The sequence below is a fragment of the Perca fluviatilis genome, chromosome 4, assembly GCF_010015445.1.
Source record: "Perca fluviatilis chromosome 4, GENO_Pfluv_1.0, whole genome shotgun sequence".
Lineage (NCBI taxonomy): Eukaryota > Metazoa > Chordata > Actinopteri > Perciformes > Percidae > Perca > Perca fluviatilis.
This window is the reverse complement of record NC_053115.1, coordinates 18669804-18687719: the sequence shown is the minus strand read 5'-3', so window position 1 is coordinate 18687719 and position 17916 is coordinate 18669804. Positions and strand designations below refer to the sequence as shown.

Below are 17916 nucleotides of genomic sequence, written 5' to 3'. Positions count from 1 at the left end.
TGTGAAACAAAGTGTTGAAGATATGACGACCTACCACCCACAGAGCCATGCAGCTACAGTGCAAATCCCCTCCTCTTTGTGTCCTCAGTCTCCGCCTTAAGTTCTCATTCAGAAATACATAACACCCCCGCCCCCTCCTCTCTCACTCTGTCCCTCTTGCCAGTTTTTTCTCTAATTGTCGTACAAAAACAGCTCTCATGGGCTCACGCATGGTCAGAGCTGGGAAGAGTACTTGTCCTGGAGAGGCTTTTATTTTCCCCAAAAGGCACCAGATGAATCTCAACTAGGGCTAAATGGAAGCATAACTCACAACCACAGACTACAGACGTGGAGCAACCTCTCTCAGGTACTCTTTACCAATCCCTTTTCCCTTAAGGTCGCAATTTTTTCTGTATTTATTATTTGTCCTTTGTATAAATTGTGAGTGTACACTACAATGGTTTAGTTTCCTGAATAGGAAACACATTGTATCCTTGCAGTTCAGAGACAGCTGGGGCTTTTATGGTTGCACTTCTGCTTAGCGCCTCTAGCCGTATTATGTAGGCCAAAGGTTACTGACTATGCTTCAGTGAGAGCAGCTATTTCCCTTGTTTAGTGTGACACCGTAGGCTCTGTGATCATTGCTGCTGAATTATGCTCATTGTTTCAGACAAATTCAAATTGCATAATAACAAACTATTTCAAAATCTACTTTAGCCATGATTGTTTTTAGAAAAGACAAGCTGAATACATGTGTTTAAATTTTTCAGCATCAGAAGTTCAATAAGAAAAACAGCTATCAAGTTGCAGAACAAAAGAATGGAGGTTTTTCTGAGTTTTTTTTGTATGTGTTTTGATTATCTGACCATCGCAGTAAGATAATCAAAACACAAACAGAAAATGATTCACCACTGAATCCACGCCTCCCTGTTGGTGGTGGACTGGAATAGAAATGGACCAACAGCTATTCCTTACACTCTATTCCTTACACTGCCAAGCTTTCTTCACATTTAGAGCCAAAATGCAATCTGAGATTTTTTTTGGAAAACCACCATAAGTTGTTGACAGCAATTGTCTTTGGCACCTGGGTAGCTTTTTTGCCTCCTCCTCATGTATTTACACACTCGTCAGTATTGATCATGCATGTTCAGCTTGTAACTTTCCACCAGGCTCCTGAAGGTATTGTGATCTTTAGTCAGTCAGTTAAGGTGATAGCTGATAGGCAGTCTGGTGCAAAATATATTTCTCCTTTGGTCACCCTGTCTCCCTGGAATTACATTCATGTGCAACTCATTTGAGATAGTGTTCCAGCCTCAGCCAGACAAAATATTTTTCCAATGTTTTGTTTTTTAAAAGCTGAAACATAATAAATGGAAATGCACTGTATTTATATAAATATAAATCTCTTTTACAGAGTACAGGAACCATTCACACACATTCATAAACTGGTGCCCCAATGCTGCCTTACAGGGTGCCACCTGCTCATCAGATTAACAATTCACACTGATGGCACAGCATTGGGGGCAATTTGGGGTTCAGTGTCTTGCCCAAAGACACTTCGCAGGGCCAGGGATCAAACCACCAACCTTCCGATTGCTCTAGCACCTGAACCACAGCCGCCCACTAATACTGGGGTGTTGTGCCTGGTGATCATCATGGTACACTACTTTTTAGCTATGTTAGCAGAGTTGCTGTAGGGATGGCAGTGTACCACTTTGTTCCAGACTGAAATGTCTCGAGAACAGTTGGATTGCCTTGAAATGCTGTACAGAACACCATGTCTCCCAGTAGATAGATCCTACTGACTTTGGTGATCCCCAGACTTTTCGTCTTGTGCCACAAGCAGGTCAACATTTTAATTTGATTAATATGATTTTATGGGTAAAAACCTTTAAGACAAATGTCATTTTTATCAGCCTTTGTGTTTAATGCGTATTAGAAAATGTTAGCATGCTAACATGCTAAACTAAGATGGTAAACATTATACCTGCTAATCATTAGCATGTTAGCATGCAGATGTTAGCATTCAGCTCAAAGTACCATTATGCCAAAGAACAGCCTCAGAGAGCCACTAGCATGGTGCTTCATTCATTCTCATTCTTCAACATACAGCGATCGAGCAAGCGTACTGTGGCAGATGAAACACAAATAATTTTCTAGATATATTACGAGCAATTGCGAACTGCGAGGAGGGGATGAGATTGTTTTTTCATTGTGATATTTATAGCCAATTCTGCTCTATTTTAGTCAACTACAGTCCATGACAACGTTACGTTATATCTACCTTCAATCATTTAATGGGGCCATGTGCTGAGTACAAGATATAAAGGAGTCACTCTAGTTAATGACAGCTCTTTTCTAATGTAACTCTTGTTGTGGTGCTAGCAAATATTTAGGATGAAATTATATATATATTTGCTTAGAGGCCCTAAGCAAATATATATATAATTTCATCCTTCATTGTTGAGCAAACAAACAGAACAAAATAGACTGACGTAAGACACACAGCATCTGAATTTTTGTTATAGCTGGTAGGGTTAAATGAATAAGGACCATTGTGAGTGAACATGCTCTTCTTGTGTTTGTGTGGAACTGTTCTGTTCCAGTAGAGTGTTGTCTTCCAGGACAACAATGACACCATTTATAGGACATGAACTGAATAGATGATAAACATGACAGTTATGCCATATGCTGTATTTGGCTTGGTTTCAGCCTTACACTAAGGGGAGGATTTCTCTAGTGAAAAGAAACAGGAGGGTGTAATGTGTAGGGACACCACCCTTGTACCCTTGCACCCCTTATTAAATGTAGGCCTACATAAAATGTGCAGAATGTTTTTTTTACACTGGATATGGCCTTTTCTGTTTATGTCCCAATTATTTTAGCTTTTCTTGGTCAGAACACTTATTTAGCCTACTTTAGTCACACACAACAAATGTGTCCATTCTCTCCCATAACACATCAGTTGTAGTAGATGACTGGGTTGGACTCAGGGCTTACAGGCGGAGAAGCAGCGTACGATTCTGAAGAAGAATTTTAATTTCACTCTCGAGATCCTCAGTGGCAACTGCCTGATGGTCGTCAGAGAAGTGTCGATCAGTAGTCAGCGCATCGAGGAGTCTGTGGCAGTCGCCAAGCGCTGGCACTCGTCGAAACCCACTAGCAAACTTGCCAAGCTGAGCAGCACCACAGTGTGACTACCTGTCAGAAGTTTATAAATCTGTATATATCTGCCTCAGTTGTCTGTCAACTTAACCTGACTCCGCCAGATGGATTGCTTCGCATTTGCTCAGCATATCCATCTGGGAAGTTTCCATTGGAGAACTTTTGGGAAGGGGCGAAAATACTGGTTAGCTGATTGGACCATCTGTCTATCGCCACCTATGTTGATGATAGACGGGCCAAATTAACCAATCAGATCAAACTCTTGCCGAAACCAGTCGGAAGAAGAGCAAAAACATCTTTTCCTCCGAAAAAAGCCTCCAGTGCCGTTTTTTGCTCTTCTTTCAATGAAGGAATACTTTCTAATTCGGATAAAACTTGCTCATCTCATCCGTGGAAGCTGCAACGTTGTTTAGACTGAACAGTCGCTAATTGGTGGGGCTATAGTGTCAACTGATGTACCAGTCAAACTTGTTGTGCACAAGTTTTAAAAATTATCTTCTTCTTCTTTTTACTTCCTCCAATGAGGTGGAGATGTTTTTGGTTAGGCTTGTCTATCAGCTACATTACAGAAAAACTGCTGGCCTGATTTTCATGAAACTATAAACGATAATATTTTGGAGTTGATAAGAATCGCGGGAAGATACATAAATTATCTTTTTACTTTAGTTAACATTGCGAGATAGAGCATGGCCTTGGCAGCGGTCTGTCTGATTTGTGTGTTAACATCATTACTGTGATTGGATGTAAAACTTCCTGCTTCAAATGCAACCAATAACTTGACTAATTTCTGATTTGAAATGTGTTACTAGTCAGCCAAATTGTCAGTAATTTTATTATTATTGTACATTTTATTTATTATATTTTTTTAAATCTAAAAAAAAAAGAAAAGTGTGTACATTCTGCAATGTAACTTTAAACAACACACCTGGGACCACCTACATTTTTTATCTCCACTAAGTAAGGAAGCATAAAGAAAGTTAAGTGTAAGTGATGCTAGCGAAGCTAGCTAGCTAAAGTTATCATTCTGCCTCTGTACCAAAACTCTCCAGAAATCTCTTCATCCCTCACCCAAAGGGAATTAGCGAATATTAGCTGTACATATTAACTAGTTGTTTATATACTGTATGTTTCAGTTGTTTGGTCTGGTCTGGGTCTTGTCTCAGTCTCGATACACTCTGGTCTTGGTAATGACTTGGTCTCGGTTGGTCTTGGCTACAACAATGGTCTGTTCTCTCAGAGTGCCTGTATAGTCTTGTCGTTGTTATTCTAGGTCTTGTGGTTTTTAGATGCAGCATGATTAACACATAACTGCAGACCTCTGGTGTTGATATTATCATTTAGGAGGATTTTTATAATCCTCCTAAATGACTAAATGATCCCTAAAAGACTTGAGGAAAGAGCGTCTCAGCATTTGAAGCTTTTTAACAGTAATGTAGAACACATATTTTTAAGTCTATTTGCTCCACTCCCACATCAAATCCAAAGCAACAACACAAAAGCAACATTGATGGAAGAATTACCCTCATGCAAGAAGCACTGACCCTTTGTTGACCTAATGCAGCAAGAATGCTGGCATTGTTCGGATTTTAAACATTAATATACTGTTAAATCATGTCAAGATTCCTGCTGTGGTTAGTGATTACGTTTTTTGCTGGATACTGAAAGTGACAATTAAATATTGAGAATATGCTCTTTAGTCACCATTTCCTACTGCAAAATAAAATCTACAAATATCATAAATAATCTATCTAATAAAGCGAGATTTATCTGTATGTATGTATGTATGTATGTGTGTCCGTGTTTGGGGGGAAGGTAACCTGCATGTCACATGCAGACACCACATGGCTACATGATACTGGATATAAACCTATATGGTATTAAATTGCTGTGAGCTGTATTCACTTCTAAACAGAGGCAGAACATAATGTAATCTCAGAGATTATTCCTTCACAGCACTGTGCAATGCGAGAAAATCTCAGAGTTGAACCAGGCAGACACAGCAGTTTTCATACCCCGGAGAAGGGAAGAAGTGTCCAGCTCACCCCCAGCTTCTCCCTCCACCCCTCCTTCAAAGAGGAGGAAGGTTGGAGAGGTAGAGCAGAGCCCCAAGGTTTGTGGTTCAGGGGCCCTGGTGTTTCACAGTTCTCCAGGGGCCCCCTCTCAGTTTCTCTGAGTAGAACCCGCGCAATGTACAGGATATTTGGGTCTCAAAATAACTCCCTCTCCTACCACGTCACGCTATCAGAGGGGAGATTAGCATCTTTGGTACAATGTCTCTTCCTTTTCTGGTTGAGCAAAGTCGTGACGTTCAGACTATGCCTGCGCCTGCTCAGCCTTATGGCGTCAGTAGAGTCTGTAGTACATTTGGGGCTTTTAATGATGAGGGATTTTCAGCATTGGGTTGCACATTACGCCTGTGCCCACGTCGTAATCTCAACCGAAGGGTGAAAATAACTCTGATGTATGTAGCTGCCCTCCACCCATGGAGAGACACAGCAGCTCTCGGGCGTCCCGCTAGGGGGGCGGTGTTATCCTGAGTAACCATGACAATAGACGCGTCCTTGTCAGGGTTGGGAGCGACGCTGTTAGGGAGAACAGTGAATGGCACATGGAACCGGAGGTTAGCCCAGGCTCACATTAATGTCTTGGAGCTTATGCCGGTGTTTCTGGCTCTGAAAAATTTTCTGCACTTTCTTCAAGGTCGCCATGTTTTAGTGAAAACATACAATTCCACTGTGGTTGCCTACATCAACCACCAGGGTGGCACTCACTCACTGCAGTTGCACAAGGAGCAGCAGGAGACTGCTGTCTCTTCGAGCAACACACGTGCCAGGCGTTCCAAACAGGGTTGCAGATCCCCTGTCACGGGGGAATCCTCTGTACGGAGAGTGGACTCTCCACCCACAGGTGGTAGAACAGATCTGGCAGAGATACGGTCAGGCAGCCGTAGATCTTTTCGCCTCGCAGGAAAACATGCAGTGTCCTGTGTTCTTCTCTCAGGCGTAAATGCACCGCCAGGTGTGGATGATCTAGCCCACCCATGGCCAAATGTGCTACTCTATGCATTTCCCCCCCTCAGTCCGATCTCCCCCACCCTAGTGAGGGTGAGAGGACAGGGCCTGTCGCTAATCCTGATAGCGCTGCGGTGGTCATCCAAGCATTTGGTTGCAGAGATAATACAGCTCCTGGCAGGAGAGCCATGTTCTCTCCCCATACGCAGAGACCTTCTCTCCCAAGCGAGCGGGGAGATCTACCCTCACCCAGACCGCATAGCGCTCTGGACTTGGCCCGTGAGAGGTGGAACCTGAATGCATCAGGCCTGCCAGAGCAGGTCATTGACACCATTCAGAGTGCAAGGGCTGCGCATTCACCTGCTCTCTTTACAGTGGCGGGAGTGGTGCGAACATAGGGATACCATCCCTTTTCAGTGTTCTGTGGTGGACCTGCTGTGTTTCCTGCAGTACCTGATGGATAAAGGGAAGGCTTTTTCGACAGTTAAGGTGTACATAGCTGCTATCTCAGCTTGTCACATGGGTTTCGGGGATAAGCCGGCGGGGAAACATCCCTTAGTTTGTCGTTTTAGGAAAGGGGCACGCCACAAGCTCCCAGTTTCCAGGTCCCTGGTTCCCCTGTGGGATTTCTCGATCGTTTTGGACGCCCTCTCTCATCACCCGTTTGAGTCTATGGAGGCAGTAGGGATGACGTTTGTCTCTCTTAAAACAGCCTTGCTCTTGGCTTTAACCACTACAAAGCATTTGACTTACAGGCTTGGTCTATTCGCCCTAACTGTCTGCACTCTAAAATCTGTTTGCAGCCCAACCCAGCCTTTGTGCCTAAGGTGGTGGAGTCAGCCTACAGGTGTCCCTCAGTGGAGCGCTTGACTTTTGACCCACCTCCTTTCTCCTCAGGAGAGGAGCAAAAACTTCACGTTACGCCCTGTCGGGGCTCTGCACATGTATGTGATTCGGATGGCTGGGTTCAGAAAAGCGGATCAGCTGTTCGTGTCCTGGGCTACTCCCCATAAGGGCAAGCCATTTTCCCGCCAGAGGCTGTCCCACTGGATTGTAGAGGCCATAACATTGGCCTATGAGTGTAAAGGTTTGCAGGCCCCCCAGGACCTGAGAGCTTATTCCACAAGGGGCATGGCCACTTCATGGGCCCTTTTCAGGGGTGTGTCAGTGAAGGAAATTTGTGCGGCGGCAAGCTGGGCTACGCCTCACACTGAGATTTTACAGGGTGGATGTTCCTTGGCACAGGCTGTGCTGGAGGCTACGGCGCCGGGATCAGTGTGACTCTCGGTTCAATATGATTTTGGCTTCAGGAGATTCATGCAATCTGGGAAGGGTCTGTATCTCCCATAGTGAAACACAGAACAAAGTTAGAAAAAGAACTTTAGGTTACTTAACGTAACCCTGGTTCTTCGATAACAGAGTGAGGTGTTCCACCAACACGTCCCTCCTTGCAGAGACACGGAAATAAACCTATCTGGAATGATTTGTAAGGAGCTGGTTGACTGTGATTATATGAGGGGGCGATTATATGAGGGGGCGTGGCCATAGCCCAGTTTGACCTGTCTGTCACGGACAGACGTGGTGTCACTGGAGCTTCCATAGTTGGTCATGCCGAGGCGATTCCCATAGTGAAACACCTCACTCTGGTATCAAAGAACTGGGGTTACATTAAGTAACCTAACGTTCTGGTGGTTGATTAACGCAGATAGGTGCTGATTAGCTCTCATTAAGGGCCAGGTGGGCATAGTTTTAAAAAATATAATATGTAACCATGTTGTGAACATTGTAATTTTGTCACTGTACACCTCTGACATTTGTTTTTATTTTTGGACACACAAGACTGCAGTATCTGCCTCTGAGATAATCTGCTCTGATCAGAAATCCTATGGATCTTTTATCTAAACACATTGTGTCAACTCTTCTCTCGTTACAGTGTGATGGACAAGCCTTATGGTCCAGAGGTCAAGTTCAAGCTGGATGTGGACACAGCCCATCCTCCACCCAGGACCCTGGCCAGAGGAGAGTGGTCAAGCAAAATGGAGTTCCTCTTGGCTGTTGCTGGACAAATCATAGGCTTAGGAAATGTGTGGAGGTTTCCCTACCTGTGCTACAAAAATGGAGGAGGTAAGTTTCATTATAGTCAAATACTCAGACATTTGGAACAACACTGTTACTTTCTTCATAAGTACATGTCCAGTACAAACTGTGTTAGCACTTAATGGCAACAATAAATAAATATTGAGTTAAGATTGAAAGCAAGATCTTTTTTTATCATAATAATGTTTGACTATGTATTATCAGCCAGAATCTAAATTCAGAATGTAAATATTCCCCACCAAAAACTATAAAGCCACTCCTAAAGAGTAAACACACAGACTATAAACCCCTGCTTGTGCTGGCCTCTGGCAGGAGCTGCTTTCTCTGTCCACAGTCATCGATATGCATAATGCAGTCACCAAAGAAAACTATATTGTAATTATGACTTCTGTATCTCATAATTACAAGAAAGGATCTTTTTTCATTTTCCTGTGTTAAATGCAATGCACTCCAATACATTCACATCATTAGTGTGGTAAATCACAGCTGGCCACTGTACAACAACTTTCCACTCAACTGTGATGTTGATGTACAGTAGCCAAGAGAGCACAGCCCACTGCAACTTAAGAAACCACAAGCAAATGGACAAAGCACCAGTAAGTTAAGAAAACATATCTTCTGCTTTGATAACATATGCATAACACAAATTAAGAAATTTTCACCAATTTATAATACACATGTCATAAAAAAACACACTGCAAATACAAAAATACAGGCATACAGACAAGTTGAAGACAGCACCACAGAAGTTAAAGGAAACTTAAAATTGCTGAACATGCCCAGACCGCTGAAATGATGCTGGAAAAGGAGCTCACAATATTTATTTTAAATATTCCTTTTACTGACATTTGAGCTCTCTCATGCTCAACACATCTCAATGTGATTCTTGTGAATTGCGATAGGTGTTCAACCTACCAACAATTTATGTGGCTTTGTTTTCCCAAGGGGTGTTCTTCATCCCTTATGTCCTCTTCCTCTTTACCTGCGGCATCCCCCTGTTTCTCCTGGAGACGTCTCTCGGCCAGTACACGAAACAGGGAAGTATTACCTGCTGGAGGAAAATTTGTCCACTTTTTGAAGGTAAATATGTATAATTGCTATCAAAGTATCCATGTGAAATCAAATGCATACATGTATTTAAACATAAATATATGTGTATGGCATAGTCAAAAAATGTCTGGATGGGCCTTTAAATCCTGAAGAAAACAATATGAAGTGCATCTAGTTTTTTTTAAATGTAACCTCTCAAATCTAATCCTTTACATCATAAATCACAAAATGAATGCACTCACATTGGACAAAACATTCACACACATTAAGAAATTTGACAATACAGACAACATTTGTAAATGTGCTAATCGATATTATGAAGTATGTAATGAGAATAGCAATACTAGATTGTATTTTCTCCATTTCTTATAAAAAAGATATATGTTTTATCGTAAGAAGGTCAGTAATTACCAGTGGTGGGATCTTACATATTCTGTCTTTCTGCAGATGTTGTTTTGTGTGCTCACACTTGTGCTACAAATCTTGCAGGGATATGTGATAAAGGTCATTTCGTCTCCTGTAGAACAGAAAAGCATTGATGTTGATCCAAAAACAAAATCCACACCTTCAAGATACTGTATGAGTCTAGAGAAGTCTTGATGTTGACAGAAACTGCATTCCTGTCAAATGGAATCAACTACATGTAAAGCTTTGTCTATGACGTAAAAAAAGAACGTGTCCATCAAGTTTCTAAGAAACCCAACACACTGTATCAGGTTTGGTGGATCATAATTAACAGGGATTTAGTCTTTGAACAGTCTTTGACATTGGTTTAATATTGCCTCCTGTAAGCTATTACATGAGGTGTAATGAGTTACAAAAATGTATGTCTATCTTTGGACCATGTGCGCATGTAGTCAAGCGCACATATCTTTGGTAAATCATAGTAGAACAATTGTTCACTACACTGCATTTACTCTGCAATAACAGCCTGTTCTTGGGCAATGTCATCATTGAAAATATATTATGTGACAATGATTGTATTTAAATGTGAGTAACAGCAAATAAGCACCCTAAAACATGTCAATGTTTATTTAATCAATGTAATTAATGCAATATTTTCCTTTTCATTCAAGTTTTAAGATTTTCCATACCAATTATAATCAAACTAGTCTTTGATATTTTGGCACAAAAAGGCTCAATAACAGCTAACATGCTTTATTCTAAAACTATAGTATAACTATGCTTACTTTCAAGCGTTGAGTTTGTGATTTAAAGACTTTGTGTTTGTTTGTTTTTGTCAGGGATGGGTTATGGCAGTCAGGTGGTTGTTTTATACTCCAGCATCTATTACATAATCATATTGGCCTGGGCTTTCCTGTATCTCTTCTGCTCTTTCAACACTGAACTTCCCTGGGCAAGTTGCAGAAACAGCTGGAACACAGGTATGTCCCATTATATGATCTGACTGAAATCAAAACGCAAGCAAACAAACAAATAACTAGATTATTATGAATCTTCTGTTAAAAAAATAGTTTAGGGAAAGTTTAGAGAAATCATCATGTTATTGCCTGACTATTTGTGTTGTGTTGTATTAGGTATCATGTTATTGTTTACTTTACCAGATTTATCAGATTTTTGTCTAATTTGAACGTCTGGTTTGGGATCTGGAGTGCAAAGTCCAGATGCTGGAAACATTTTAAGTCTTGAGGTGCCAGGTTTGCTCTGCCTGGCTTAGTCTTCACTTTACATTACATAACATACTTAAAAGCTGTAATCTCGAAAATGTTCATTAAAATAAATGTCAGTGTTAAGTAACTATCACTGAATGAGGTAACATAATGGTGATTAAGCTTATGGCCCATTTATGAAAGTATTGCAATATTTATAAAAAAATAAAAAAATTTATTTGCAGTATTACAGACTGGGTGTCTGGTGTGATATTTGCTGGAAATGTCTCTATTGTATATACACAAATGTATGTGGGAACTATGCAACACACAATTCTGAACACTTGAACCTATCAACAACACGACTCCAGACCATAGAAATAGAATAAGATTTATTTCGCTAAATTACATTGTTTTCACTTTAATCCATATGTTTTTGTCATTAATATACAAGGCCATATGGAAATGTAACCCATTCCATTTCTGTAGTAAAATAAGTAAAATGAAGGCTTTGACAAAAGAACAATTTGATAATGTGCGTATATGTCCTTAAAACATTGTGTATGCCTTTGCAACAGAGACCTGTGTTGAGTTTGACCGAAGGCCTGCTGATTTGAACTGGACTGTAGCTGAAAATGCAACCTCACCAGTGAGAGAGTTTTGGGAGTGAGTATGAAAACTAAATCCAAATGTGACAATAAGCTTGTAAGTGACTTGACTTTTATGAATTATAACTGGAAATGTGATTTGCAGGAGAAGAGTTTTGAATGTCACAGGAAGTATCCATGAGTTAGGCAGCATACGATGGGAGCTGGCTCTGTGTCTTCTGTTGTCCTGGATCATCTGTTACTTTTGTGTCTGGAAAGGAGTAAAGTCCACTGGGAAGGTAAGACAAAGACTATCATTTCAGATGTTGTATGTTAAAGTACCAAGCAAACGCTTAAAGGACAATGCATTAGAACAACATTCTCCTCTACTCTTCAAAAACACTGCAATCTCTTTGCCAGATACACTTCATTTATCACTTTAGTTTAATTATGGATGTGCTTACATTAAGTTCATGGTTGATCATCAGTGTTTCCCAGCATACAAGTATCAAAAAAGGAAGAACACTAGAATGAGGAGGTCCACCACTTTGGTCCAGACTGAAAGATCTCAACAACTACTGTATTCATTTCCATTAAATGTAGGCAGATAATGATGATGGCCATGACTTTGATGATCCTCTGACTTTTCTTCTAGTGCCACCATGAGGTTCACATTTGTGCTTTGAGCAAAATATCTCAAAAGCTATTGGATGGATTACTGTGAAATCTAGTGCACACTTTCATGTTCCCCTAAAGATGATAATCACTTTGATGATCCCTTAACTTCATCATCACGTCAAACTTTTACTTTTCACTGCTTTATGTGTATCTGTAAAAACTATCCACATTCCCATCAGCCTCAGCTATGCTTTGCATTTTGTGCTAATTAGCAAATGTTAGCATGCTAACATTCGCTAAGTTAAGATGGTGAAAATGATAAACATTGAGTTTTGAACATCTGCATGTTAGCATTGTCATTGTTAGCATGTCAGCGTGCTGACATTAGCATGTCTCAAAAGATGTCTATGCCTAACTGCAGCCTTACAGAGCTGCTAGGGTGGCTGTAGATTTTCCATTAAGAGAGAAATCTCTTAATCGAGAAGAAATAATATGTTTTCTTAATAATTAAAGAGCCGGCACCTTTAGGTTTTGGGGTGGTGAACTTACAGAATTCACTGTAAATGAGGATTATTATGTGTTGCTATAGTATCTCAAACCAAGTAAAATAAAGCAATGGTGAATATCATTTCCCTCTGTGACCACACAACTCCTCTAAGGACACTGATTGGTTCGATATGCAATTGATGTCAACGTTTGTACTTCCTCAGGAAGTTAAACTCTTTTCATGTAGATAGGAAAATGATGTCCTTAATTTTAAAAGTCCTTTATTGCATCTGTTCTTACTTTTGCCATGATTGCTTGGTATGGTAACCTGAACATCAGGGACAAAAAACATTTAAGCCATATTGTAAAGGTGGCTGGAAAGGTAATAGGTTTCCCACTGTCTTTGTACTCTGCAAGGCCCTAGTCCTAGTGTAGTCTTTTGTACTCTGCAAGGCCCTAGTCCTAGTGTAGTCTTTTGTACTCTGCAAGGCCCGGTCTATATAAGATTACAAAAACCTCCCCCTTTGTAACACTTGAGATTTATTTATTTTGATTACGATATTAATCAACATTTCTGTAAATGCACCAGTGTTGGCTAATTTTCAGCCGCAGTAATAGTTATCTAGCATGCATGTCTTTTATGGCAGGAGGAAACCCACACAAACATGGGGAGAATATGCAAACTCCACACAGAAAAGCCTTGAACAACCTGGATTTGAACCTGGAACCTTCCTGCTGTGAGGCAAAAGTGCTAACCACTGAGCCACTCCTCATGGTACCGATTCAGAGTATCCCGGTTCAAGAGCATTAGGAGTAAAAACTTCTTTGTTACATGTGCAATAACTCAGCTTAATTTGCACATGTAATGTAGAATTTTTTAGAGATAGCTCCAGTGGTGAAAAATTGTGTTGTATGTATTACATTCAGGGAACATTTTTGTACTCATGTCTTTGCATTGTTGTCTTGTTTATTTGTATGATGTTTGAAGGTGTTTCTTTTTATCTTGCCCTCCTGACTGCATATCAAGTTTCCCATAAGTGACTGAACTAAACTGAACTGAACTGAACTGAAAGTCCACAATTTTGCCACAAATTAACCCTCACTCTTCCACAGGTAGTTTACTTTACTGCCACATTTCCATACCTGATGCTGGCAGTGTTGCTTGTTCGTGGACTCACGTTGCCGGGGGCCATAGATGGGATTAAGTTCTACCTCTCTCCAGATCCATCCCGCCTGACTGATCCACAGGTATAAGCACATTTCACTGCTTCTCTTTAAATGATATGTTGCTCTCCTGAATTGTTGGGTTTCATCATATTATAAGATTACATTTGAAAAGCAAACAAAATGTAGCTTAAATTAAGTGTGGTAACAAATTTTTATGTAACATTTTGTATATATGACAAGTTTAAAATACATTTTAAAGGGGAAGTCAGAGTTTAGGTGATTGAAAGGATCATTTACCTTTATACTGTTTGAAATGGCAACACAATTTCCACTGTAACTGTATTTGCAAATGATTGCTTTGCTGATGTCGAATAAGTTGACAGCAGTGTAAAACATTAGCAAATGTGCAGGTTCTTTCTACAGTAGATAACTGCAGAGTTGCAACACAGTAAATTATTTTCATATGTAATTTATTATTGTCCTTTCAACATCTTGCAGGTGTGGATGGACGCTGGCACACAAATATTTTATTCCTATGCTATTTGCATTGGGTGTCTAACTGCACTTGGCAGTTATAACAAGTACAACAACAACTGTTACAAGTAAGTTTGATATACGTTTATGAATTTTTCAGTTTTTCAATTTCATTTAACAGTGAGTTGCCCAGGTGGCAACTTCAGAAGGCCAGTGATTTGAAAAGCACAACAGTCGCTGAAGATTTACAAGAGTATTTGAACCATTTGCCAGAACATCTTTAATGCCCATTTTATTTATACAAAGTTTATACAAAGGAAAACACATCGTTTCCTCCAAAAAGATTTCTAGTGATTCAAGAGTCGTGCCATCAATATTACCTTTTTAGGGCAGTTTAGGATGTGAGGATGTGTTTTGTACATTTAATAAAAAAATAGTGGAGTATAAAATGTGTATTTGTGTCTTTTTTGTTTTTAGGGACTGTGTATATTTGTGCCTTCTGAACAGTGGGACCAGTTTTGTAGCTGGCTTTGCCATCTTCTCTGCACTTGGATTTATGGCATATGAACAGAACACAGACATATCAAAAGTGGCAGAGTCGGGTGAGAATATAGAAAATGTTAATAAGAGAATAAATCAACAAATTAATTAGCATTGTACTTGCAATAGCACGAAATGCACTTCAATCCATAAAAGTGAAATGACACAAGATTTTTTTAAATTATGTATTTAGGTCCTGGTTTGGCATTTATTGCCTATCCTCGAGCAGTCGCCATGATGCCTTTTCCTCAGGTCTGGGCGATATTCTTTTTCATTATGATCATCCTACTGGGACTGGACAGTGAGGTAAGCTGAATCTTCTTTAGCACTGAGAGAATCAGAAACAGCAGTTTTTTTTTTTTTAAATAATTTAAATTATAAAGTTTATTTTTTTATTTTTTTTATTAAAAAAATTTTAAGGAAGGGTGGTTTTTGTGTCCACGAGGATAATAGATTTTCTCCCATTTTGTATGCATACATTACATAACAGTCTTTATCAACTTGTGGGAGGTTGGCTTTATGATCTTTGGCCCTTGGTTCGAGGTCTCTGGGTGTCTCACAGTTAAAAAGAGATCAATTTATGTATTGTTATGTTTTTGGTCCTGTTCGTTTGTCTGTTTGCATGTTTATGTGTTAGTGAGGATACCTAAAAAACTTCAGATTTTAATGAATTTTGAAGTTTTGAAATTCAGATGCAGGACATTTTTTAAAGGATTTCTTAACATTGTGAGAACATTTTTATCGTTAATAAACTACTACTGCACTTGATAATATGAGAAAAAATCTTGCTCACGTATCCCATGATTTTTTTTTTGTGTCACTTTGTGTGTTTTGATGCAGATCCGGATCTGGATGCATAATAGAAATGTCTAATCTTAATCATTATGATAAAATAACTAGAATAGAGGATTGTGCAGCCTTGGCAGAGGTATGCACTCTCTGAGTACTCACTAAATTATTTTAAAATTATCTCTACAAAGTTGTGTAACCGGAGCTCTGTTTCAGTTTGTAGGTCTGGAAGCCATGGTAACAGCGATTGCTGACACAAATCCTTCCTTCTTCCACGTCGGCCATCGACGTAAACTTCTTCTACTTGCTATCAGTGTTGTTAGCTTCTTCATTGGCCTTGTGATGGTTACAGAAGTAAGATCATATTAAAATGTCACGCCACTTCTTTTACAATATCCTTGTTTTTCTGAAGACCATAACAAAACAGCTAACTGATGTCTCACACACAGGGTGGACTGTACATCTTCCAGCTGTTTGACTACTATGCCTGCAGTGGGATGACTCTACTTCTCTTTGCAACACTGCAGTCTGGTTGTATTGGATGGATATATGGTGAGTGAATAAACAAGAGAAATGTGCTGAGTTTCTTCACCGTGATGTTAAATTCCCTCACCACAGCGTTTCCATCTACTTACAGGTGCAGACCGCTTTTATGATAACATAGAGGACATGATTGGATACAAGCCGTTATCCCTGATTAAGTATTGTTTGAAATATGTCACTCCAGTGATATGCGTGGTGAGTTGCAGTAAAAGTTAACTTAGTCCATTTGTATGCCAATTAGCTGTCACAAGCTAGCCAATTAGCATTACAGGTAACATTGATTTATGCCTCCTTGTCAAAAAATGCTACCTTATGTGTTTTAATTTCTAGTTGTGTATTTCCATCAGTATTATGACATCTGTATTTATGATTATTGATACCAACAGGTGTAAGTGTACTGTAAGAATACGGGGAGCATATTTTGATCCTCTATTATAATATCTTTATCTAAGATTTTCAGGGGTATCGTATTATAGCAATATCAAATAATGCTCCCACACATGTGGCACATCTAAGTAGCACACTCGATAGAGAGCAGATATGGACAGAACACCTGTGGACTTTCCTAATGTTTCCATCTGACTTGTTTTACAAGGAAAATCTTGTAAAAGAGGACTTACCCTTGAAGGCAAATAAACACAGTGTTTAATATATTCCATTTTTCTCTTGTGTTTTTGGTTTTGGAAGATACTTGCTTTCTAAATAAATGTAGGCATATACCACTTCAATATGTGGAGAAAGCCAAAGCTTGACAGCTTGGATAATCACTATTAAAGCATAGGGTATAGTGGCTAATTGAAGATCACTAATTTACAGGCAAAACTTGAATGAATCAACTTTTTTTAGGTTTTGTTTAACAAGTTACTCACATCAATGACATGTTGATTTATTCTTCATTTTTAGCTTGCCGTGATTTGGGGTACATTTTGTAAATTGTCTAACCAAAACTAACTGCTTTCTCCGTAACTATTTTCAGGGTACGTTTGTTTTTTCCTTGATCAAATACACCCCTCTGAAGTTCAATAACACAATTGAGTATCCATGGTGGGGTTATGCTCTTGGCTGGTGGTTCACTCTCTCCTCTACACTCATGGTGCCTTTATTTATGATGTACAAAGTGAGCACCACTCCAGGTACACTGCGACAGGTAAGCTGTGTGTGTGTGTGTGTGTGTGTGTGTGTGTGTGTGTGTGTGTGTGTGTGTGTGTGTGTGTGTGTGTGTGTGTGTGTGTGTGTGTGTGTGTGTGTGTCTTGGAAACACTTATTGTAGCGGGAACTACCACAGAACCAGGTCCAACTTTAAGTTTACATTTTATAAAACCTAGAAACTAAATGTGGAATACAACATTCAATTCAGAAAAACAGTTATTATCTCCACAGTACAGGTTTTTTTCAATGAAAAATACACATGCTTAAAGTGATGGTTCTGAGTAATTTCACCCTAGGGTCCTTTGCACCATGACCTCGAGCCAAACACTCCCCAGAAGCTTTTTTCACCTGGGTCGAACATTGGGAGAGTTAGCGTAGAGTAGCGTTATCAGCTGAATAGCTTAGCGCAGAGGCTAATGGACCCACGTTTGTATCTCGTAAATGACCCCACTAATAATGCCTGAAATGATACCAAACTTCTACACTAGTACAAATAGGTTATGTACTCATAAAACGATGGATTGGAAAGTTTGTAAGTACACCAGAAGTTTATGAACACTGCTCTCTGTTGCTGCTGCTGCTGCTGCTACCTGCAGAGTGCTTAGGGCCGTCTACAAATTACAACACCGAAAAGAGATATAACAAAAATAT

General features: G+C 39.8%; 1 protein-coding gene across 2 annotated transcripts in view; it reads left to right on the top strand.

Annotated features, from left to right (window-relative positions):
• Positions 1 to 17916, top strand: part of LOC120556857 (sodium- and chloride-dependent GABA transporter 2-like) — a 29787-nt gene that overhangs the window by 8771 nt on the left and 3100 nt on the right. Inside the window, exons 1-14 of one of the 2 annotated variants that reach the window (XM_039796645.1) lie at positions 136 to 346; positions 8089 to 8279; positions 9198 to 9332; positions 10547 to 10687; positions 11491 to 11578; positions 11666 to 11798; positions 13717 to 13851; positions 14269 to 14372; positions 14722 to 14846; positions 14978 to 15090; positions 15790 to 15927; positions 16023 to 16125; positions 16211 to 16311; positions 17093 to 17263. In XM_039796645.1, the coding sequence (XP_039652579.1) occupies positions 8093 to 8279; positions 9198 to 9332; positions 10547 to 10687; positions 11491 to 11578; positions 11666 to 11798; positions 13717 to 13851; positions 14269 to 14372; positions 14722 to 14846; positions 14978 to 15090; positions 15790 to 15927; positions 16023 to 16125; positions 16211 to 16311; positions 17093 to 17263 (1674 nt within the window). In that variant the 5' untranslated portion in view covers positions 136 to 346; positions 8089 to 8092. Of the gene's footprint in view, positions 1 to 135; positions 347 to 8088; positions 8280 to 9197; positions 9333 to 10546; positions 10688 to 11490; positions 11579 to 11665; positions 11799 to 13716; positions 13852 to 14268; positions 14373 to 14721; positions 14847 to 14977; positions 15091 to 15789; positions 15928 to 16022; positions 16126 to 16210; positions 16312 to 17092; positions 17264 to 17916 lie in introns of those variants that run through there. The other variant, XM_039796644.1, reaches the window with a different exon arrangement.